Source organism: Hibiscus syriacus, unplaced genomic scaffold (genome assembly GCF_006381635.1).
Source record: "Hibiscus syriacus cultivar Baekdansim isolate YM2019G1 unplaced genomic scaffold, ASM638163v2 tig00116965_pilon, whole genome shotgun sequence".
Classification (NCBI taxonomy): domain Eukaryota; kingdom Viridiplantae; phylum Streptophyta; class Magnoliopsida; order Malvales; family Malvaceae; genus Hibiscus; species Hibiscus syriacus.
Window position 1 is genome coordinate 5,973,286 of NW_024063490.1, and position 24,809 is coordinate 5,998,094.

The 24,809-nt window shown below is 36.8% G+C and overlaps 3 protein-coding genes and 2 pseudogenes across 4 annotated transcripts; 1 reads left to right on the forward strand and 4 right to left on the reverse strand.

Moving 5' to 3' along the window:
- Positions 1 to 345: 345 nt before the first annotated feature.
- LOC120191149 (cytochrome P450 CYP749A22-like) lies at positions 346 to 2,252 on the reverse strand. The gene is made up of 5 exons (XM_039194133.1): positions 1,979 to 2,252; positions 1,649 to 1,872; positions 1,338 to 1,550; positions 859 to 1,260; positions 346 to 787 (listed from the first exon to the last, which is right to left on the reverse strand). Exons 1-5 carry the CDS (start codon positions 2,250 to 2,252, stop codon positions 350 to 352), a joined length of 1,551 nt encoding a protein of 516 aa, XP_039050064.1. The 3' UTR covers positions 346 to 349.
- Positions 2,253 to 5,669: 3,417 nt separating this feature from the next.
- Positions 5,670 to 7,926, forward strand: LOC120191105 (15-cis-zeta-carotene isomerase, chloroplastic-like). 2 transcript variants are annotated; one of them, XM_039194101.1, is made up of 4 exons: positions 5,670 to 6,114; positions 6,797 to 6,940; positions 7,092 to 7,301; positions 7,428 to 7,926. In XM_039194101.1, exons 1-4 carry the CDS (start codon positions 5,698 to 5,700, stop codon positions 7,761 to 7,763), a joined length of 1,107 nt encoding a protein of 368 aa, XP_039050032.1. In that variant the 5' UTR covers positions 5,670 to 5,697; the 3' UTR covers positions 7,764 to 7,926. The 2 variants fall into 2 exon arrangements, with proteins under 2 accessions (XP_039050032.1, XP_039050033.1); XM_039194102.1 differs by having other exon boundaries at positions 7,092 to 7,320; positions 7,428 to 7,682.
- Positions 7,927 to 7,958: 32 nt separating this feature from the next.
- LOC120191150 lies at positions 7,959 to 10,080 on the reverse strand (annotated as a pseudogene).
- Positions 10,081 to 11,416: 1,336 nt separating this feature from the next.
- The window catches only part of LOC120191106, a 29,566-nt pseudogene continuing 16,173 nt past the window's right edge, over positions 11,417 to 24,809 (reverse strand).
- LOC120191104 (PH, RCC1 and FYVE domains-containing protein 1-like) lies at positions 16,586 to 23,219 on the reverse strand. Its single transcript, XM_039194099.1, has 9 exons — positions 22,684 to 23,219; positions 21,877 to 21,963; positions 21,428 to 21,517; positions 20,941 to 21,027; positions 20,711 to 20,830; positions 18,224 to 20,323; positions 17,981 to 18,127; positions 17,155 to 17,663; positions 16,586 to 16,950 (listed from the first exon to the last, which is right to left on the reverse strand). The coding sequence occupies exons 1-9, from the start codon at positions 22,729 to 22,731 to the stop codon at positions 16,794 to 16,796; spliced, it is 3,345 nt and encodes a 1,114-aa protein (XP_039050030.1). The 5' UTR covers positions 22,732 to 23,219; the 3' UTR covers positions 16,586 to 16,793.

Consider the following 24,809-nt stretch of genomic DNA (forward strand, 5'->3'; position numbering starts at 1 on the left):
ATGATCGTGTCTAAGGTTAAATGATTAGTACATTGGGGGAGAAAAGTAAGGTTCACTAACCAGTGCTTTTGGAGAGGCATGCTTGGCCCAAGCCAACGGTAGTGGTGGCAATGCTCAGATTCGAACCCGAGTACGTTGTAGTAGGGTTTTTTTAGTAGTATGAGGTAGTTAAAAATATAGTATTTACATAAAATATTTTTTAATTATTGACAACGTACACACCCTATCGATGAAGTTGCTCGAATCCGTAATTATATTAGGATTTTGAATGCTAGTTATATATCCTCTTTTAAAAAGTGAATACATGAACCAAGGATTATGCGTTGAATTCTTAGTGGCTATGTATATATTAAGCATCGTTATGCAGTGACTCGAGTATTACTTGAATTCCATGTTGTGGTCGAATTGTGATAGTGAGTACTGGTTTGTGGACATAGCCAGGGGAGAGAATCATGCTGTAGCGTTGTAGTATCATGGATAGAGCAATCTTGGCTTCTGTTGTTGCAAAGGCCATACCGGCACAAGAACGAGGCCCCAATCCGAACGGAAAAAACGCAGCCGCGTTATAATTCGTTGCTTTGGCGACTCCATCCGCAAATCTCTCCGGTTTAAAAAGATGCACATCGGCTCCCCACAGTTGAGGGTCATGGTGAAGTACATTCAGAACCGATACCTTCATATTAGCAGGTAAGAGCAGATTTCCCAGCTGAACTTCTCTTGCAGCTTCTCTCGGCAGACCATTCAACGGACCGTACAATCTTAGAGTTTCGTTGATGATCATGCTCATCTGTTTGCAGAATTGAAACATGTTAAATTACATCACAAGAAACATGTCAAATGGTTAGATAGTTTACTTACAGTTTTCAGTTTGTGAATGCCTTCATGATGTGGATTTTGGTTACCGAATATCTCAATAACCTCTCTTCTTGCTTTCTCCTGCCAATCCCTATGGATTGATAAAAGCAAGACGGCCCATCCAAGCAAAGAATTAACAGTTTCTTGTCCAGCAAGGTAGAATGTTTTGCACTCATCTACCAAATCCTGCAATAGAAGTCTTTTTCCCTCGTCCGAATCATGATAAGCCTTTATAAGTAATCCCAGGAAATCGTCTCCGAAGCTTTCGGCTTCTCCGTTCACGACCTTGTCTTCTCTTTTCTTAACAATCTCCATCACACAATCTTGTATTCCTTTTTCAAGTTCTTCTGCCTCTTTCAAATCAGCAGATTTCCATAACTTGCTGCACAAGCAAACCAAGGTCAGCTATGTCCAAGGAGAAAACTGAATCAATCCGGATGAAAAGTCCAAAATTTTCATTGATTAAGCATAGAGGCAACAACCTTGAAAACATTTCGGATCACGATCATCGACAACTTGTTCAACATGTTAAATATCTTCTCCCCTTCCAAGTAACTGCTACCAAAAGCTGTTCTTGATATCACTTCTGAAGTCAATAATTTAAACTCTTGGTACATTTCCATCTCTTTACCCTCTTGTCCTTTCCACCTTGCTACCATTGTTTCAACGCTGGCGATCATTGCTTGATTCATGTTCTGCTCAAACAAAACATGAAGATTAGTCCATTAGTCCCGAGCTACGTTGCTCGAACTCTTCATTTTTCACATACGGCTACGGGGATATGATTCATTACCTTTAAGCTTTCACCATGAAAAACGTGATTCGCCAGCTTACGTTGCTTCACCCATTTTTCTCCCTCGACTGTCACAAGTCCGGTCCCCAGTAGCTTGTTGCCCAAGTCTGTAGGCTTCCTTTTCAGAAACGCTTTTCCACTATTAATCAACACCTCTTTGACCAGTTCAGGTTCTGAGATAACAAGCTCAGCTTCAGCACCGTTCCAATAAAGATAATTCTTCCCTGATCATATAAAAAAAACAAAAGCGCCGATCTTTAGGTACGAATTTCGAATCGAGTTTACGAAATCACTTCGGAAAACTGAAAATGAACGTATCCATGCTCTTACCATACGTGTTGAGCCATGTGTAAATATGTGGCTGCAGCCTGGGAAATATATCATGAGTCAATACCATAGGTTTGGTTGAAGCTTCCATCTTCATCCGGGTAATTTGCTTGTTGTTGCCATGGATGAATCTGTAAGGCGGTCCTCTGATTCCCTGAGAATTCATCATTTTCTGTATACGGAGAGGTTTCCATAAATAATCGTAAAGGATCTTTATTAAACTTATGAGGAACAAACAACACGGGACAACAATTCCAAACTTCATCAAACCATTCATCTTCCCTCTCTTAATTCTAAATTCAGATCACGAATTTAAATAGCGGACCATTATCAGAATAGCGGCTACCATATAATGATAGTGGTGTCGTCCGCAATTATTATTATACCGCAATCACGATAAAAGTAATACAACCGACCGCAACCGTTATTTAAATCCATGATTCAATTGTTTCTTTTATATTTTGACACATAAAATATAGTTTTTCTTTATTTATATGTATATGATAATCTTGCTAAAATAATATCATTTTCCAAACTTTCTTAGGATACTATTTTAGTAAATAATATTGTTTGGGTGCCAGTAAAAAAAGGGTTAGAATGTTTTAATAAAACTGTCGATAATTTTCTTTATTAAGCCTTAATTTTCTCGGTAAACGAATCCTAACCAATGAAAGTTAGTTTCAAAGTTGTAATATAATATGGTTCGAAAATCCCTTCGATTTACACTAAAAAAATGATATTTTGTTAAATCAAGTATATCACCAAATAACTAATTTACCTTTTATTTAAATTTTTTCTTTATTTAAAAAATCCTTACTTAATCAAAAAAAAAAATCCTTTGCTTGTTTTCGTTTAACGGTATATATTTTTATCCTATAAAAATGTATATATTCAATTTCAAGTTATTAATGCATATATATATATATATATTCTAAAGCAAAACTGTTCTGTAGCGGCGTTTAAAGTAAACGCCACAAAATTTAAACATCTAGTGGCGTTTACAATCTAAAAGCCACAAAATGAAACTTTAGCGGCGTTTCTTTAACAAACGCCTCAATAGAATAGAATAGTAATTTAGCGGCGTGCTTAGCACAGACGCTGCAATAGGGTTAGTTTATAGTGGTGTTTTTTTAACGAACGCCGCTATAAATACTACTTTAGCGGCATTTTTAGACAAACGTCACAATAAGGTTCATCAATAGTAGCGTTTACTATAAAAACGCCTCAAAAACATGTCATAGTGGCTTTTTTATGTAAATGCGCGATAGAGTAGCACTATAGAGGCGTTTTCATAAAACCATTGATATTAAAATCCGAAATATTAAACATTATATTCTGTATAATTTTACATAAAACCATTGATATTAAAATCCTCAGGAATTTCAAATTTAAATAAGTCATCGAAGCTTTCTATTTCTTCATCAGTAGTGTATGTGTTCGTGTACGTAGATGATGAATACAAAGATGCTGGACTTGATGTGGGTGTCGACCTCACAGAATCAAAGCTATAACTCTGATTGGCATCCATTGACTGTAAGTTTGGAGTTTATGATTGAGCGAGAACCGTTGAATTTGGTCGTCCGACAAATGCATTGGTTAAAGTCGAAGATGTCCAATTTTCTTGGAAATTTGTGTAGCCGAAGTTGGTCATGTTGGAAGAAGACCCTTCTTGCATGAATCCTGTTTGGTTTATCATCGAAGTACAAGGAACGGGAAATGTGGTCCGGAGCTGAATTTGATTGAGATATTGCAGCACTAATTCTGAGTTTTCTTGCTTCAAAGGCAGGAGCGTGTTAACTAAGATTAGCAACTGAGGATTTAGGAGAGTTTGTGCAGCTAACAAGTTGGATGCATTAACATCAGGTTGTTGAGATTCTATATTAAAAAGGAAGTTTTTAATTAAAGGAATGCAATAAAGTATAACTAAATGATTGACGATAACTAAAATGAGGATAGGAGACATATAGTTTTCCCCCCCTTAAATATACAAAATGTGTCCAATCTATGTCATTTTTTCCAATTTAGTGTCTAACGTTTTTTTCGTTCTAGTTTGGTGCCTAGTGCTTTTTCTGTTACTCAAAATTGGTCCAATCGTGACAAGCCATTAAGTTTGGTCGTTAACCCATTAAAAATGCCAGCCCACATTTTTAAGGGTAAAATATATAAATAATCCTCAAACTTTTAGGATCCTGCATTTTGGTCATCCCATTAAACTTCTTCTGTCGTCATTTCTCGGTGGTGGCATGCACCGCCACCACCAAAACGTTCCCCACCATTCCCCTACCCAAACCCCTCTGATTATTCACCGTAAACCGCCGCCGACACTTCGTGGGTTACCCTTTAAAGCTCCTTCAAAAACCTAAAAAGCCACCATTGATATTCTTTACGATTTCGGTCACCGTATGCGTATGTAGGTCACACCGTCCCCACCAATATAACTGTCGTCCGCCCGCGACCAAAACCCAACCACCCTCACACCATGAATCATCGCTGCTATCCCCAAAGAACGACTTAAATCTTCGTCGAAAAACACTAAACACTGTCACTGTTTTCGTTATTTTCGCGATGATCCCGAGCTCCATTCGCCTCACCGCCACTTGGTTCCCTGCTTTGTTCCAACCAAAACCCATCCATCCCTCTCGTCGTCGTTTCCTTCGTCCGCCATCGGGGTAAGCTCCGGTTACTTTATATTTAATTTTCAAGGTGAGCAAAATACAATGTCTTAAAAGTTTGGGGATTAATTATATATATTTACCCTAAAAAATAAGTCAGCTGACATTTTTAATTGGTTAACGGTCAAACTTAACGGCCCGTCACGACTGGACCCATTTTGAGTAACGGAATGAAACATTAGGCACTAAACTAAAAAAACAGGCATAGATTAGACACCTTTTGTATATTTAAGCCTTTTTATTTTTTAATTGTCAACTCATACTTTCGTTAATGGGTAAACAGAATTTAACGGTCAAGTGATTTAAATTGTACTAACCGATAACATAAAGGATCAAGTGTACTTAATTAAAAAAATTCGGCGATCAAAATCTTTCATACCAAATATTAAAAGGAATATTGACATAGTTTACCCTAAACAATAAATCTATTTTTATATGTATTTTAAAAGATATAAATTTTTTAGTGATAGAATGTCAAAAAAAAAACTAGATACTAGAATTTTTATAAAATAATTCTACCAATGACTTTAAAAAATTACTTAAAGTTCCATAGCAAAAATAAGAAGTGGACTTTATATACTTATAATTAGACAGATCTCTAATTATGTTATTTGTATGCAGTAAACCATGTGCCTGATTGATGATTATGGTATGTCACTTTAGGTCTCATTCGTAGTGTACCCAGTGCTTTGTTTACAGATATTTAGAAGTGATTATATGTTCTATGATTTGAAAATTATCAGAGGTATATTTTGACCTGTATAGTATAAGGTGAGTGTAACGTAAGAAAAGAGACAATGATGAATTGTATTTTAAAGTTTAAAATTTTATGAATTTTTTTTTAGTTAAGATTAAAATTTTAAAATTTGAAAAATATAAGATTAAAAATGATCAAATAAGAATACAGTAGTTAAATTCGTCAATTTATGCATCATAGAGGGACTAAAAGAATAATTTGACAAAAAAATGTTTCTTTTAGATTTGGTCCACTGGGAGTTGACATTTCTGTAAATCCCATCGGCTTCCCAAGCTCTCTTTTATCGTGTAAAAATGGCGGCTTGTCTTGTTGTGGCAAACTCATCGTTCTCCTCTCCTCGTCCAGTCAAACCCATAGCCAAAAAACATCATCTTCAACTCATCTCCAGTCTCTCCCTTTTCCACCTCAAACCCAGAAAACCCATCAATTCAACATCCCTTAAACCCCATTCAGATTCCTTTAGAATTCGATTTCTCTCCAAAGCTTCCCTTGGGGAAACCGATTCTTCCTCAGAAGATCCCCTTCCTTTGGTGGGTGAGGACTCTGCAGCCTTCGATTTGGGGACCCAAAGCATCGTTTCTTGGATTTATTTCACTCTTGTTCTGGGAATTGTTCTTTTCATCCTCGATGTTGTCTGGATTGATAACTCCACTGGCTATGGAAAAGCTTTTATTGATGCTGTTTCAACCCTCTCTGACAGCCATGAGGTTAGCTTTCGAAAATCTGTAATTTGATCATATTGTTTATGCTGATATTTGAGTTCAATTCATACTTATTGCTTGGATTTTTCTCTTAATACACCATGCCTATTAGCAATTTTAGATGCCTGCCACAATTTGGCGATGAATTAAATATAAAAAAATTAAGATGCATTGAGGGTTTATGTACAAAAATTGTTCTCTTAGACAATTGGTGCTGAATTGAAGATACAAAAATTGTTCTCCTTCAGAGGAATGTTTATAGATTTTCTTAATTTATGTACCAAAATTTAACTTTTTTTTCTAGTGATCAAATGATTTTTGACTTGCATTAAATCTTCCCTGTTGGTTTATAGGATGCATTCGACAAACTAATTTCGACTCATGAGTGATCGGCTGCATGTTCTTTAAAAATTATCGAAGCTCTGTTCCATTTTGATAACTGATGCCTTGCACTGATTTTGATATTAGCTTTTGTTGTCATGTTTTCCTTTTACAAGAGATTTACTCATTTTACTGTGGAATTAACATTTTTTACCTCAGTGTGTACTCGGAATGATGAGCTCCACAAGTGACGGAAGTTATATGCTATTAACTATTAATGGCTTCTTGCTTTGTCGGTGTTATTTGTGTTATTTTCTGTAATAGGGCTTTGATAATAAGAATTTGATTCTCAAATCCTTATTTGGCAGTCGTAATGTTGGCTCTCATTCTCATATTTGCCACTGTCCATAGTGGCTTGGCTAGCTTTCGGGACACGGGTGAGAAGCTCTTGGGAAAACGTCCATACCGTGTTCTATTTGCTGGTGTATCCCTTCCGTTGGTTGTTAGCACAGTCGTGAGTTCCAAATTTCTTATGTAAACAAAGGAACGCTTGTTTAAAGTTGATTTTCATCGTCTTGCAGCTTTGGTTTGTAATTCTTGGCCTCTTGAGGGCATAGTGGAGTTCGTTCCGACTGTTGATTTTTTTTTTTGGGATTTCATTGCAGGTGTACTTCATCAACCACAGGTATGATGGGTTGCAGTTATGGCAACTTCAAAATGCCCCTGGAGTCCATCAGCTTGTATGGCTCTTGAATTTTGTTTCCTTCATTTTCCTGTATCCTTCTACCTTTAATCTATTAGAGGTAGCAGCCGTCGACAAGCCAGAAATGCATCTGTGGGAAACCGGCATCATGAGAATCACCCGTCATCCACAGGTTCACCACTATTATCTTGGCATTATATTGTTTCTTTACAGTTTTCCGTTATCTTGGCGAACACTTTCCGTTCCTTCTCCGATGTTTTCAAATTATCCGCTTTGTAATTCCCTCTTATCTTTTCAGATGGTAGGGCAGGTAATCTGGTGCTTGGCACACACACTTTGGATTGGAAACTCTGTAGCGGTTGCAGCCTCCATTGGTTTGATCGGACATCATTTATTTGGTGCTTGGAATGGTGATAGGAGACTAGCTGTGCGACATGGGGAGGCTTTTGAAGTCGTAAAAAAGCGCACAAGCATCATCCCATTTGCGGCTATCCTCGATGGCCGCCAAAAATTGCCGAAAGATTACTACAAAGAATTCATTCGATTACCCTATTTGGCCATCACGGCATTGACACTAGGTGCATATTTTCTGCATCCAGTAATGCAGGCAGCCAGTTTCCGGCTCCATTGGTAGTTCGAACGATACCGTTGGATCATGAAAATTGTATATAAAGACAGACGGAACTCACACGGAGGTCAAGATCATAGTTACACTGGCAAAAAAAACATGTATTTTTTGTTGTATTTTACAAATCTATAAATGATCTGCAGCTGTTGTTTCATGAGCAAACCCTAAATCCTTATATTAGAACATCATCACAATATGTTTCCTGCGTGTACTTTCATATAGTTTCTCATTTTCTTTCCTAAGCTAAACCTTGCTAAAATGGCTCGTGGGAGTCAACCACCCCGCATCGCCGCTGATCGGACTGTTTTCTACACCGAAGTTCAAAATATCTTCACTTTCTCGACACAAATTTGATTTGAACCTCACTGTTGTCTTGTCTGGCAAAACCGGAAGTGCCGCTTCGCCTCTGAGAACTATGGCAGCTTCTCTCACTGTGGGTCGTTTTTCATGGTTGGGATGAACGCAACAAAGTCCTACAACGAGCACCCTCTCCATCTCCGAGACGTTATACCTCCCCGAAAGTATCCAATCAGCCGCCTCGAGTAGTTTCCTTTGCAACCATAGGTCCCAAACCCAGTACTCAAGCACCATTTTGTTATCATCCATGGGCCATTTTCCGGTGGCCACCTCGAGCGCCACCACGCCGAAGCTGTAAACATCGGTTTTCACAGTCGGAACACCGCAATAAACATACTCAGGAGCGAGATATCCGATAGTTCCGGCCGGTATTGTAGCTTCTCTCGAACCACAATTGTGTTCGTAGACTTCGGCTAAACCGAAATCCCCGAGCTTGGCATTGAATTCATCATCAAGAATTATGTGCAGGGTTTCATATCTCTATGAATAACCCGAGCTTGGCATTGAATTCATCATCAAGAATTATGTGCAGGGTTTCATATCTCTATGAATAATCTGTCTCTGACATTCCTCATGCAAAAACGAAAGAGCCGAAGCAACACCAAGAACTACCTTTAATCTTAAGCTCCATGAAAGGAAGGTTGAAGAATCTGGGTTTCTATGGAGGAGTCTGTCAAGGCTTCCATTGGCCAAAAACTCATACACCAACACCAACTCATTCCCCTCACAACACCACCCTTGAAGCTGAACCAAATTCATGTGCTTCAAGCAACCGGCCAGAGCGGCAAACTCTGTCGTAAACGGATTATTCGCGAATGATTTCTGATTCGACTGATCGAACCACTTCACCGCGATGGCTCCACCGGAAGCGACGGACCCTTTATAAACAACTGCAGAAGCACCTTCACCAACAATTCTGTTCCTATGAAACCCCAGTGTAACTGACTTGATCTCTGCAAGTGACCATCTTGTTGGAACATTATTAGTCATTTCAACTATAGCTTCTTCTCTTCTTCTTCAACACTCCTCTCCTTCCTCATCACGACGAAACAAATGACCGGAACCGCTATTATAACCACGACGGAAGCCACTAAAGATCCCAATAGAATCCACATGTTCCCAATCTTGAGACTGGTTTTATGAGTATCATTAATGGTAGAAGAATCCTCTGGAAAACACATGAAACAATAGCCTAATTCAATGGAAGTGGTGAATGTTTCGAACTGCCAATGATCGACAATGTGCATCGACGAACCGAGTCCATTCGAAGCCCAGAAACCGACGTGCATGTATTCCTTGAACTGGTTCGCAAGGTCGATTTGTGAAACAAGAAGACTGGCTGGCTTAATCGATGAATAACTAAGCCATATCTGAACCAACTTGGTCGAATCACCATACTCAATCCAAGCTGTAATCTTTTTCCCACTTTTGAGATCAAACCCTTTGGACAAAACATCAAGCACCGAGTTAACATCAACACCGACATGATTGCCATTGATGTCACCGAGTGAAGGGTTGAAACTCGTGTCGAACTCAACGGCAAAGAAAGAAAAGAAGAATCTTGGGAGTTGAAGTCATCGTCGAGCTGTGGGAGTCCCATGTAGCCATTGAAGAAGCTGAAAGAATCGTGCCTGGAGGATAGGAAGAAAACGACGCCGTCGCCGAAAGGACAGATGGGGTTAGGGATGACGGAGAAAGAGAAGACGGAAGTGAAAGAAGCGTTGTCGTGGAGGAAACGGACGGGGTAAACGTAGAGGGCTCTTCCGATGTGGGACGGTGAAGAAGAAGAGTGGCAGGTGGTTTCTTGAGTGAGACAAATGCCGTCGGTGCCGAAGAAAGCGTCGTAGTAGAAGGTGATGTTGTTATTGGGTGGCGATACGGGGAAAGAATTCAAGAGGGAAAAGAGATCGAGGCAGAAGAGGAACAAACATGGAAGTTGCTGCATTGTTTGATCTCTGGTGGTCATTTGTTGAGATAAACAGAGGATTTACTTTGGAATAAAGTAGTGAAGAAAACAGAAAATCTTGCTTGTTTCATCTTCCATGTTTTTTGTTGGATGAAACGAAGTAGTTAAATGACCCGATTGAAACGTCGACCCTCGGGTCCTCATTCGGCCAACAGTAAAATGTAAAAGGATTACTTAAAAAAGGATAAATTACACATTTAGTACCTAAACTATCATCTTTCTGTAGATTTAGTCACCTGAACCAAAGAATTATCAGAGAGAGTTCAATGAATATATATACGTGTGTGCACTGACCGATTGTCCATCTATTCGAACAGACCCTTTGAGACTCTCACAGTCAATGGACGCCTACAAAGAGAACTCTCAGGGCATTTCTTAAGAATATTGATTTTAGTCTATTTGGTTTCTATATTCGTTGATTAGATGTTAGAGATTTTGTGAAGGATCTTAGCTTTAACGCGGTGTTTCAGTTTTAGGCAAAGGGTCTACACAGTATTTCGATTTTGCTGTCATTGGAAATGGAGTTGCAGGGCTTTGTTACGCTCATGAAGTTGTGAAAAAATAAATTGTGGGGCGAAAGAAACCGAAACATAATTTCTAGAACAGTTGAGTGATTAGAAATATAATTTATCCTTATGTTTTTCTTGGGTTAAGGGTTTCAGACAAATAAGATAACATTTCAACCTTTCAAAGGACAACACATCCCATAAAATATTTTAACATGTAACTCGGTACAAAGTGTATAATTTAGGAGACAATGGTGTATTGTATTAAAAAATAAAGGTTAAAAGAGACATAATCACCAAACTAGTCCATAATGTTTGCTTAAATGATCATTTAACTCTTATTATTTTTTAAAGTATTTTAGTCTTGATATTTAATTTTTAGTCAAGTAACTCCTATTGAATGAAAATTTGATTATTATTTATTATTGATGTGAAATTTCCACATATACCTAATTAATGATGTTACGTCATTAATTTAGATGATATGATATATATTATGTCATAAATTTGAACAATATAACAACTGTTATATCATTAATTTAAGAGGCATAATGTATATCACTCCAATAATTTTGAATGATACAATATATGATATGTTATTATATTGACGTGATATACATTATCTCATCATCAGAATTTTACTAAGGTTGAGGATCAAAGGATTTTCCAATGAATTTCTCATGTTTCTTTCAACAAAATTGCAATAATGTATTTCCTAAAGCAGAAAGCCCAGAATTCTTTGAATCTTGTTTAACTAACAGGGCCTAATATGGGTAGTTTTGGTTTCATAACAGCCCAAGCTCAAATCTTTACACACACCTCTTACAGCTTTAACCAAACCCCTGCACATCATTTTCACTATTCCTTCCCCTTCTCTTTGCATTATCACCACAATCTTCGTCACCCCATTCCCTTTCACCACCGCTTTTGATGTGATCCCAATCAGCCTTAACTTTTTTTTTATCTAATTAAATCCTTGAAGTTCACCAAGACTGATTCAATTGAAGTTCACCAAGACTGATTCAAAGGAAGTTCTACCTTACTTCATCCTATACCTACTCATTTATACACTACATTTTATCATATGTTTGTATTTACCTCTTAAGATATACTTATCATATGATATCATTTATTACATGAATTTGCATGAGTTTTATTAGTTGCATTACATTCATTGCATTTAATAAGTATGTTGTTTATTAAAGCATTCATTACATTTAAGTATGTATTTCATTTAGGGAAGTAGTTCATTTATGCATCTAGTCATTTAATAAACTACTTCATTCATGCATTTAGTTCATTAATAAAGTTTGTTCATTAATCAAACTAGTGCATTAATCAAATTAACTCTTAATTGTTTCATGCATATTTTTAATTAAATATTGAATAAAGTTCACATTTGTGTTTAGGTGCATGAGAGAAGTTGAACGCTTTCATCAGATGCAAGAATATCAGTCAGAGTGTATTCCAACTTTGGATACAATACAGACGTGTTTGGGTCCATAAATCAATTGGACATTATTCCTCTATCTCTTACCTTTCCAACGCCTTTTGAATCACCTCAATTCGATATCGGGAGCTTGAGATATGATCGATTTATTGAAGACAGTGCAAGCTGGAATTTTTTAATGGGAATTTTATGCATGATGATTTGTATGAGTTTGAGCCAATAGAGAGTCTTTTCAACTTCAGCCAAGTGACAAGCCATTAAAAGACTCTTAATTCACACATTCAATGCATTCAAAACTGATTGTTATCATCTAAATTCAAGAGTTGTTCATATTTTTCAAAGAAACATGCAATGAAGGCTAATTTAATTCACTTATTAAGACAACTTTCAGCATAGAATAGCAAGAGTCTTCTATCCTTGGAAATTAAGGTCAAATTCAGCTTCAAATTGTCTAGATTCATCACGAAATAATCTAGAATATTCAGACAACCTTGAAGATAAGAAGACAAAGCATTCAAGTGCATTTTATTGTTAAATTGACAATAATGTTTTCATCTTTTGAGTCTTTTCATATGATGCTTAGAAATTCTATAAATAAGTACATTTGGTATCATTTGTAAAGACATTTGAATATATAAAACATCTTCGAGAGGTTGCTATCATTATTGTTCTCTTGTAGAATTTTATTGCTTCAAGATAATCTTGTAGTCTTCATTCATTCCATTTTGTTATAGCGTTGGTTCATAGCTCATCTATAGTTATTGGGTCACGTTCCATATCATTTTCAATCTTTAATCAAAGCACTGCGAAGTTCTTAGTAGAATCATAATCGGGCACTTATATATGACTCGGAATACATAATTGAGATCATATCAACTTCCTTCACTCTCTCCTCTTTTTGCAAGTAGCACCCGCTCCACAGCACCACCATTGCATCCTCGTCGCCTGTTTGACACCTCCAACAGCTTCTCCACCACTGTCGCCGCGCATTTCGTATTCGAGCTTATCGTCGACATGCCTTCGCTGCTACTGCTGAGCGTTGCTAACAGCTTCAATGACTTTTCGATCATCGACGAGTTCAATAGGATCTCTATGATGCCATTTTCAATGAGGCGGGACTTGATGGAACGAGTTATTGAAACGGTGGTTAGAATGGAGGTAACGGCATCGTTTAGTGACCGGTCATTGTTTGTTTGGAGGAGGTGTAGGAGGACGGGTATAAGATCTTGTGAGTAGGAGATTCTGCGTTTGGATTCTGAGTCGAGTCTAGTGAGTCAAGGACTCGGACTGATTTGACCTTGGAGTAGGGGCTTCCGTTTCGGAGAACGAAAACGATCTTCGATAAGAAATTTCTTTCCTGATTGCTTTTCAAAATTAATTTGTTTAACCGTTCTTTAACTCCGTTTTCGCTCAAATTCAAATTCAAAATCCCAACCGCCATTTCCAAAGCTTTGATTTCCACAAATTTCCTTCTCAATACTCCGGCGACCACCTCAACAAAACCGTCGAATCTAACCACAAATCTTCGGTTCTCTTCACAATGGCACGCGAATTCGACAACTTTAGACAATGATTCGACGCAGCACTGGCTCTCAATCTTCTCCTTCAATAGCTTAGCTCGAACCTCGGAGATCGCCGGAAGCAGCCGCGGAGAGTTAGCACCTGGCCGGAGAGTAGAAGATTGGATCCAGAGATTGATTATACGACGGAGAGTGAGGTTAGGGATGAAATCCTTGGATGGAAGAACCTGCATGGTGGCGGAACACGTGTCGTGACCGGATTCGAGCCATTGTTGGATGCTGGAACGGTCGTAGGTAACACCAGTACAGAGGCTAACCGGAGATTTCATCACGTCCAATGATATTGGACACCGGAAAACACTCGGTACGGTTATGTACAGTTCCTCTTTCACCACTTTTTTTTTTTTGTTAATTTAAAAATTAAAACCTTCGTTTTTGCAGAGAGAGGGAGAGAGAGAAGCTTTTGCTTGGCTCTGAATACACGAGAAGGTTTATTTTTATATGGATAGAGAGGAGTCAAAGTGTATGTGAAGTGGTTCTAAAAGAGGGTTCTAAAAGGCTTGGTTTGAGAAACCTGATCCTTGGATGCTAAATGATTGTGGACATTTTTAACGGAGAAGGAATGGATGATTTTCCATAATTTAATCTGGTTAACGACTGTTTAGAAATCATAAATGAATGATGGGTGTTTGAAATACGACATACTTTGCGAGAAGGAAATAAATGCGTTGATAAACTGGTGAACCTTGCGCTCATTCAAGAGGAAGATTCCTCCCTTTTACAATCTCCTCCAATTGAAATCAAAGCGATGTTGGGAGCTGACAAGAACGGAGCGAGCGAGTTAAGATTTTAGTTCTATATTTTCCATGTGTACCAAAAAAAAATCAAATGCTTGAGGCTTTTTTCAATTTTTTCAATTTTTTACTCAAAATATTAAATTATAATTATTTTAATTTGTTAACTTAATATAGAAATAAGTATCCAAACTATTCTTTTTAACTGTCTAAATTTATTTTAGTCAATTTAAATGTATGATGTTATAAATATTATCACTTTAAATGTCTAATCGTAATAATCATTAAAAAATTTCTTTAAATGTCATGTGTTATATTTATATAATTTTAAAATTTTATTTTTGAAAAAAAGTTAAAAATTATAATAAAAAAACTCATTTTTTAATTAAAAAAACTTAAAATCTTTAATTTCAAATTCTATTTCCTGTCGTCAATCATTTCTTATTATCTTTGATCACCGTCTCTGTTCTCACCCGCTCACTGATGGGACATCGTATTTGTTTTCACCGTGAACCCCTAAATTTTAACCTTAAAGGGCCGTTTGGTTCACGACATAAGATATTACTAGGGAATGGAATCCTCATTCCCCGTTTGGTTGGCTGGCAATCTTATTCTCGATAATCTTTTATTACCAACATTGGATTTTTTGGGTATATTATCAGGAATGTGATTACCCCATTCCTTTAGGTATTGTTGGATTACCGGCGTTTTGGACTAAATGCCATTAATTTTTTTTTTCAAAATTATCCTTCTTCTGTCGTTGAATAATAAAAATTCTACGAAGGTTAAATTACAAATTTATCCTTAAATTGTTTTAGATTTACAAAAAAAAAGTTCATAATTATAATTTTATATGAAGTTCAGGAGTTAAAATAAAATTTTACCCTTTCATTAAACATATTTATCTTTTCAATTTTGTAAAAATAATTATATAAATTTTATGAATTTAAAATTTTTAAAGAAAATATATAAATTAATTATAGTAATATTATAGTAGAATTCAACTTGTTAAAAAAAAATATATAATAAGGACAATTTGGTAAAATATATATTCTAATAATCTTTTATTCTTTTAACCAAACACGATAATCTTACATTCCTACTAAACCAACCAAACATAAAATACAATATTCACAGTAATCCTATTCCCTGGTAATCTTACATTCCCACTGGTAATCTTACATTCCGTGAACCAAACGTACCCTAAATTTAATGTTTGGAGATTTAGATTTATTCATACTACGGGAGGAAAAGGGAGTGAATTTTCTTTCACTACATCACGGGGGGAGTGAATTTTTATTCCTGCAACAGGTTTGAATGGTGAAATTAGAGCACTTGCCAGATTAATTGGTTGATGGGCTATGAGCTCTTAGACAAAAAATAAATTCATTTTTAAAATTGTATAAAAGTTTAAATCTATCTTCTAAACTATTGTTGCATTACAATTGATTTGTTTTGGAGTGAATTTCCGTTCACTGAAGAAGGGGATGGGATTTTTTTAATAATATTTTTATTTTTTAAAAAAAATTAAAAAATGTATCGTATAATGAATTTTTAACGTCCATTACGATTCAGACAACTAAAATGATAACGCTTGTAATGTCAGACATCTAGACTAACCAAAAAGTTTAGGAACTTAATTAAAGAAATAATATAAATTGAGTATTTATTTTTTATATTAAGTCTAAATTTGATAATGAAAGTAGGTAAGAGCAAAACGCTGTGACTTTTTGCTCCAAAAACAACATTTCTACCTCAACAATAATGCAAATTTGCTTCAAATAAAATGCACATTCCATTCCATTGTTTGTCTATCCAACCCTATCGACTACAATAATAATCAGGCTCATCAAATATGATACGAATTGGCTGCTCCCCTGACCGGGTAGGACACGGCACCCGGTCCGGTCAATGCTCCCTTTTGGGTGCAAGACCCAGTCAAATCCAATCACATGTCACTGTGTCTTTTCCACGTCCACTCGGCTCACCATTTTCTACCTAATAATAATAGCTTTCAACGTTTGTTTTACGTACAATGCAAGGACCAATAAATGAATTTAACCAAAGATTAGTAGTCTACTATCAACGAGCTAATTGTCCAAATCATTTCTCGTAAGATGGAATGAATTTTCAATTTTAAGTGTATTTTTTCGAGTAACCCTGCCTGAGTCTAATTCAAAAGAGAAGTGGGGCAGGAAATGTTGAAATTAGAATTCAAAGGGATGGAGAAAGCAATGAACAAAACCTTTCTCGCCAGAGGGATTTTATATATACTGCAATACACCATATCTGTGAAAGACAAGGAGAGAATTAAGTGCAATAAAAATAAATTATAGATGGGGCAGTCAAAATATGTAAACAAAAAAAGGGGGAAAAAAAGAGAGGGGGTTTCCACGCTCCTCATAGCCTAATCAGTGACACAAAATGAAGCTGAAACCTTTCGTTACACTTGAGCCGTGGGTGAGAGAGCTCCTTCCGACCTGCGGGCAGTTTGCCCAGATATGGATGCTTTGTCTGATATAACGTTGTATCGCTCGTATACCTTCTCCCGGTTTTCCGACCACCAAGTTTCTGCTTGGTGCTCTCTGAATCTTCTCCGGCTGCATATATGAACATTTCTTAACACCCTAGATCCATAAAATGATTTAAGATGACTGAGGTAAAACCTACATTTCATTCTAATGTTTAAATCAACAAATCATTAGTTTTCGCTTCATCTCTTCTTTTTAATTTCTTTAAATTTTTCTGTTGTTAATGTTGTATTTTGACACAAGTGTTGATAAAAGAAAATTCTAGAAATGCACCTGAAGCGCACTCGTTTGATATCCCTAGTTCCATCCCGCAGCGCTACAAGAGTTATGTAGACTCCAGGCTCATACTGTTCAATCCACTCAGCCTCCACTTGATTGCCACTAGCAACCAATGCAGAAGTTCTAGGTTTCATTCCATTTTCGCCATCTCCAAAAGAACTAGATTCCCTTTCATCGACAGCTGCTGTCACACTACCATTACCTCCCAGTAAACCCCCACTACCATTGAGCAGTCTTGCCACAGAATGTTCATCTCCACCGTTGGTTCCAGTTGGTTCCCTATGTAATTGGCCAGGGATCTTAGTGCCACCAATTGTGGTAGAATCAAGTGCAGTAGGGGAAGCAAGGAAAGAGCCACCGATTGAATCAGATCTTAAATGTCCCTCTCCATTTGCATTTGGATGGTGAACACCATTGGCCTCCAAGCCATTTGGCAAGTATGCTGGTTTGATGTTCTCTGTGTCATAAACTCCAGGTGGCAACCTTTCAGCCATATCCTTAAGCTGAGAAGCAGTATAGAAACAAATTGCAATAAGAATTACGATAGGCAAATTGGCAAGGCAAGAAATAGGCTAGGATCGCAAAGTAGCACCAAGTCTCATAATGAGGATGCAAAGGATTTTATAATCACTGAAATAAAATGTTTTAACACATAAGATAACAAAAAGAATCAATGAATTGTTTTGAGAAGCTAATCTTGTTGGAAAACCATTATGCGTATCATGATGATGTTAACATTGCTTTGTAAGTTAATAAAAACAGATTTCCACAAAAGAGAGTTCAATTAAACAATAGCGAGAACAATAAAGCTGAAGATAACCTGAGCTGTCAGTGACTTTATAACTTCTTTTGCAGCTCTAGATTTTGCCGACTCCTCTGCAGCCAGTGTCATAGCTTCCTGGGTTTTCTTTGTTGTTTTTTTAATCTCCATTTCCTGGAGTTCACATCTCTTTCTTAGGGTCTCAACCTGTAATAGATCCACAATCATCAGATTTACATGGATTCAGTAACCACAAGGCCCATCCACAGAATACAATATTGAAAGCACCAACGGCATTCCTACCTGTGAGCGCAACTTAAGCACTTCTTGGTTCAAAAGTTCATTTGTTTTTTTCAAACTATCAGCGATGCTTTTGGAGAACGAAAGTCCAGATGTTGTAGGAACTGGGGTCACGGAACGAGGAGGGCTAGGTCTCCTTGAGAAAGGTGAAACAGATCTGGAACTTACTCCAGATCCTGCAAGAATCGGTTTAGGCAGTGTCCTTCGCGAATCTGCAGCATTAAACAAAACAACATCTTTCAACTGTAACAAAGAAGGTGCTTGAGTGGATCGAACCAAGGAGAATGTTTCGGATTTTTTTCCTTGTTTGGCTGCTTTGCTATCTAACTGCTTAATCAAGTCCATGTTAGAAGGAGTTGCAGATTTGGATAATCTTATTTCAGCCTTATCCAACCGGTCCTTGTTCTCTCCAGAAAGGCGAGGTCCGGAATTCTTCCTGCTATTACTACCTTCTGAAACCTTGTTCAGCTTGGCAAAACAGGAATCACAAACACGATAAGGTTTCCCAGGATTAGGAGCCAAAGCTGCTCCTGGTGCTTTTTTTGAACTGCAGGAATGGCAATGCACAAGTCCGCAATTGTAGCAATTATGCCTTTTCCTGGTGAATCCAAAAGCCTGTCTGCAAGCTGAGCATTGAGATTGGTCAGCACCAGATACCCATTTATGGAGACATATTGCAGCACTGTAGTTTGAACCACAAGCAATAAATTTCACATGTCTATCCTTCAAACCTTCAACCAGAGTAGGAGTTTTTCGATCTTCAACATCTCCATGGCCCAACCTACCATTAGCTCCTTTTCCCCATGTATAGACTTCGTTCCTGGATGTTAAAACTGCTACATGATATGCACCACAGGCAATTTCTTCAGTACATTCCCCTGAAAGCTTGTCTTCTACCAAAAATGGTATTTTCCCATCAGCATAGGGATTCCCAAGTTGACCATACACAGTACTCCCCATTGTAAAAACATGTCCTGATGTGGTCAAACCAACTGTTAAGCTATGCCCACAAGCAACTTTGTGAAAATTGTAATCAATTAGTGCAGGCACGCATGTGGGCTTAAGCCGAGGTTCCTTGTCTCCATGTCCAAGACGATTTTTGTCCCCATCCCCCCACGTGAATAATTTTCCTGATGAAACACTAGCACTAGACTGGGAGACAATAACCTCAACAACGGCAGCAGTATGCCACACTCCACATGCCACAGCAATTGTTCTCAATCCTGACAAAGACTCTACTTCTCTTGGATATGGAACACTTTCTCTGTCACCATGACCCAAGACACCAAATGTACCATCCCCGAAAGTAAACAGCTGTCCTGTTGATGTTATCAAAGCTGTATGCCATGGACCACAAGTTACTGAAGCAACTTGAAGTCCCTCGAGAGGACCTGAAATTCTCTTTGGTATCCAATGGCTGACATCGGTGCCATGACCAAGAAGCCCAGCATTGTGAGTTCCATCTCCCCATGTATAAAGTTCCCCAGCCATTGTAACAGCACAAGTATGAAATTCACCACAGGCAACAAAATCAACACTAGTGACAGCCAGTGATTCAACAAGACGAGGTTGAAAAACATCCATCCCAATACCATGGCCAAGTCGTCCACCAGATTCTTCACCCCATGTTAAAACTTCACCTTGCCTTGTAACTAGGGCAGCATGTTTGACACCACAGGCTACATGATGTACATCTAAAACTACATTATACTCTAAAGGCTTGGGAAGAAGTATATCCGCTCTCATGCTCAAATAATTGGCATTCTTATCAGCTACAACCTTCACAGCATTTTCACAGATAACCTCACCCCATATATACACATCCCCTAAAGCATCATAATCATCCGGTGCAGAACCATGACTAGAGGTACTTGGGGCACTAGAAACACTAACACGAAAAGCATATGAACTAGATCCTTTTACATCCATATTTGTGCCTTCTGATGCTGCATGTGACCTTTCAGAATGAAAAGAATTTGCAGGCTGTAAACTCTTAGGTGAAGTGTTTGGATTAAAACTGACAAAAACTTCAGGGGTGTTAATATCTCGAGTAGCACTAACAGAACTATCACTTGCACTATTTGATGTCAAATCTCTGCCATCCTGAAACCAGCAGGATAAACATTTATGGTAAACACAATTGATTAACTGTAGCTATAACAGTAATAAATTAAAAAGAAAAACACTAAGCACAAATCTTTACGCCTATAAATGAAAGAATTTCCATAACTAAAGGAATAAACCAGTGAAACCTCAAATACAAAGTTAACCACCTATATTTGTCAAACAACCAAGTAATGGTGTCTACATAATTGTTCATCAAAAGCTGGAAAGATAGTTTTGGTCTTGATTCAGTAACCAATAATTCAAGGGCAAAACTTTATCACATTTTGAAAACGTACAAACAGTAGTCATTATATAAAGCACTTCATGAAACAGAAAATACACAAAAACGACTGGTGGAAAGAAGTCGAATGGAGATGGAATTACATCAAGGTAAAGGCCTCCATCATTCCAGCCATCAATTTTGGAGCGTCCACCCTGACCAGAGGATATTAATGCTTTGAGGCCTGCAATCCACACCTCTACCTCAACTTTGTCCTTGCAAATCTAGAAGCCAACCAAACATCAAATCAAAAGCAGACTAACATAAGAGGATAAAATATCAATAATAGTTGATCATCTATCTACAAACAGAATATCAAAGTCCCATTACAAACCAGATCAAGTGACCTTTTCCCGTTGTTGAATATAAGAGAAAAGGATAAATAATCTTTCTCAGGCCGGAGATATCGTTGGAAAACAGCCTGATAGAGCATTAACAACAAAATTTTAGTATAAATTCAAAAGAAAAAAGCATAACAGAAAGAAACTAGATTCTGTGACAAAAAAAGGTTAAAATTAGAGAATCTACATCTACACTAATACTAAAGTCCCTGACTGAGTTGGTCTCCTGATTTGACCAGACACCAACTCAATCATGAACACTATTTAAATACTTAATTAATACAACTTACAACAGCATCAAGTTCATTTCAGCACTTTGATATTTCAAAGAAAAACTACTCACTTCTCCTTCACAAACTACAAACTTATTTCTTTTTATAAAAGATTTCACATTTTTCGCTTCCACCCAGATAATGGATATGCACGTTTCTAATCATATAATAAATATATAATGTGACAAGAGAACCATAGAGATCTTACAGTTCTTTGCCCGGGAATGATTTTAGAGACTAAGGATAACTTTAAACTTCTTTCACCACTACTTGAAATCCAGATTAATGATGTTTCATCCTGCAATTTAAACAGAAGAAAACAGCTGGTAAGTGCAAAAAATTGATACTTAGATAAAACAAAAAGTGTTAAAAAAGGGTCTAAAAAAATTATGTAAGACAGACCATGAAAGATTGAAATCATATGAAACTTCAGTAGCATGAAAGATTGAAATCATATGAAACTTCAGTAGTTCTCTGAGTCAATGTTACTTCCACATAATGAGAGCTAATGAACTGTAATGCATGGTTTTCTAAAAAGTCCTTCCACTAGTATTCGTGTACATTTCAACTTAACACCATCTAACGAAGGCATAACAGAGTAACATTCACACAAGAAAAGAATGTAACAGAGGTTCCAAAAGTTGGAACCAATCTTACATTAGAAAGTCTAAATGGACAAAACTTAGGCTTTCCCTTGCGTCCGTATTTCAGAAGCTGAGCACCCTTCTTCAAAGCTATTAATGCCTACATAAGGTAAAAAAGATTAGCTGCAAAAGGATAAAAACATCAAGAAAGTAATTTAATGATCAAGAAACATCAGGCTGTCACTTAAAAACTATAAGCTGATAAATGTGAAACATCAGGCAGCACAATTAAACATCACTCGTTCCTCTTCTGACTAATACATGTTTAAATGTTAAATATTCATAAACATCACCCTATTTTTAGCCGGATTAATATATTAGTCAATGTATCATTTGCACAAGGTAAGCATATCGGCATGGCCATCAGATTTGGAGAACTATTGGAACTATATGCCTTCAAGTCGATTTTTAAACTTGCTGCCTGATAAAGCATGAAACTTCCTAATTCATTAACCAAAGTTGACAACCAATTTTGCTCGGAAATTTCTAATAAGAAATAACATAAAAATTCAACATTTTCAAACGGTTTTCCAGATTCTCCTAAATTTAGATACAAAAAAAAAAGCATTCTTCCAAGCTATGCGAAGTCTCCGAAAATCTAGAAAGAACCAAATCTTACACTTGGCGACTCCATAAAATAGCAGAAAAATCCAAAATTTCCACCAAATTACCCTTCGTTTCTTCCAATGATCAGAAATTTTGAGGGGAAAATCGGAAGTGAAACAAAGTTAACAACGAAATTGAGAAAAAAAAAAGTATAAACAAAATCTTAAAGTTCAACTATAAAACAAAGAAAAGTAGAAAGGAAAAAGAGGAAGACCTGGTCGATGTCACGTTGGGCATTACCGTAGCTAACAAGATCTGCCATTCCATGTGAGGAAATAACCAAAACGCCACCGCCCTCTACGATCGCTCTCCGGAGCTCCGTTCCTCATCTGCAGCTACCACCTCTCCTCCGTTCTCTTCACTTCTCTCCTCGTTCCCCCCGACGCTTACCATCCAAAAGAAAAACAAGTTTCAACTCTCCATTCCCAAACAGCTAACGAAAACCATAAACAAATTCCTTCAGCAGATCTAACGCGATCTCCACTCCCTCAAAACCGGAATCCCAGCATTCACCTCTTCAAAAAAAATCACCAACGACTGAGTCCGCCCCTCAACCTGGACTGACGGCGCCAAAAACGACTCAAAGGTCAAATCAAAGCGGTGCTGCGGCGGCGACAGGCGGTGAGTTCCGATAAAAGAAGAAGTTAACGGTGGGGAAAAAAGAAGGAAACGAAAGGAAATCGTCGGGAGGGGAAAAATCTGGGGTTTTGTGTTGTTTTCGGTTTGCTTAATAAAAAATAAATTAAAAAAACAAAAGGGGAAGAGTCAAAGAAGGAAAAAGTAAGCAGGAAATCGCCCGAGCCGCGAGAGGTTGAAAAAGAAAATTAAAAGACATTTCCAATGCACATTTGCTTCCTTTTTCTTCTCTCAATATTATTTTTTTATTTACCTTTTTTATAATCATACTTAATTATTTTCTATACTTTTACCAATCAAACTTATGCTCATTTATTGTTCATATATCTTAATAATTCCATTTATATTTTAATTTTAAAAATATGTAGTCACATGTTTTCACTCGAAAGAAAAACAGGAAACGTAGTGTTTGGAGCCACGTCGTTGGGGGTGTTTTCGGTAATTCAAATTCGATGATGCATTCAAATGACGTAAAAGACCTTACAGCCGTAAGTACGTGGCGAGCGAGGAGTGTGTAAATGAACCTTTACGGCAGGAGGTGAGCAGATTTTTTATAAAGAAAATAAAATATCTGACATAAATACTGATAAAATAATTAAATAGTTAATGCAATTTAACATATTTTTAGTTTTTTATTATTTAATTTAATTTTAAAAAATAAAAGTCAAGAGGCAAAAAAAAAACTTAAAGATGACTCTTTAAAAAGTTTTAGGTTAAAAAATGTTATTAGACAAAAAAAAATTGCATGGATGGATATGTAATGTTTTTTTTAATAATTTTTAAATATAATTTTAATCATGGTTTTTAAAATCGGACCGATCAGTGAATCGGTTGTGCTATCGGTTTACTGGTTTAATCGATTGAACCGGTCAGGCCGATCGTAAGAATCGGACGACGTCATAATTATTAAAAAAATTAAATAAAAAATCAAAAAAATTAGGTTGAACCGATTCACGGTCTGGTTCGAGCGGTTCAAAGCCGGTTCGAACAGTTTCTTACGATTCACTAGAACCGATTGAACCGGATAGAATGGACCGGACAAGGCAGCGGATCCCGATTGAACCGATCGGTCCGATCCAATTTTCAAAACAGTGATTTTAATCCTATTTGGAGAGGATGAGGAATGCGAGCCTTTATAAGAAAAAACGAAAATGCTCCTATTGAGTCTATAATTCATGACCTAAAAAATATCGGATAACTAAGATAATAGTTTGAAACCAGATATATTTTCTTATATGCAACATTATTATATGATTTCATGTATCATATTTTTAATATCACTAGGGACAAGCACAAGATAAGGGCCGATTAAAACAATCAAAATATATAAACCAAATAAATCAAAGTATTTTTTAACTAAAATCAAAATAATCGAATTAAAATGCCTCACATCAATAATCAGTTGGTATAGTAGGATGAACATTATATTTTTTAAGAAAGGTTAGAAATTCAAATCTTAACGATTATGAATGTAACATGAGTTAGAATGATCACTCAAAATAAACATCTACAAAACTCGATCTAAATTAATCGATCAATATATTAACACCAATAATTAATTAAAAAAATCCTCACTCACAAAATGAATTTCATCATTTAAAGTCCTATTCAATGCAACACTTGTCATTAAACCTTTCAAATGAAAATTATTATTGTTCAGCTTAATCACTCAAATATCTTCTATAAATTTTAGGATTAAACACA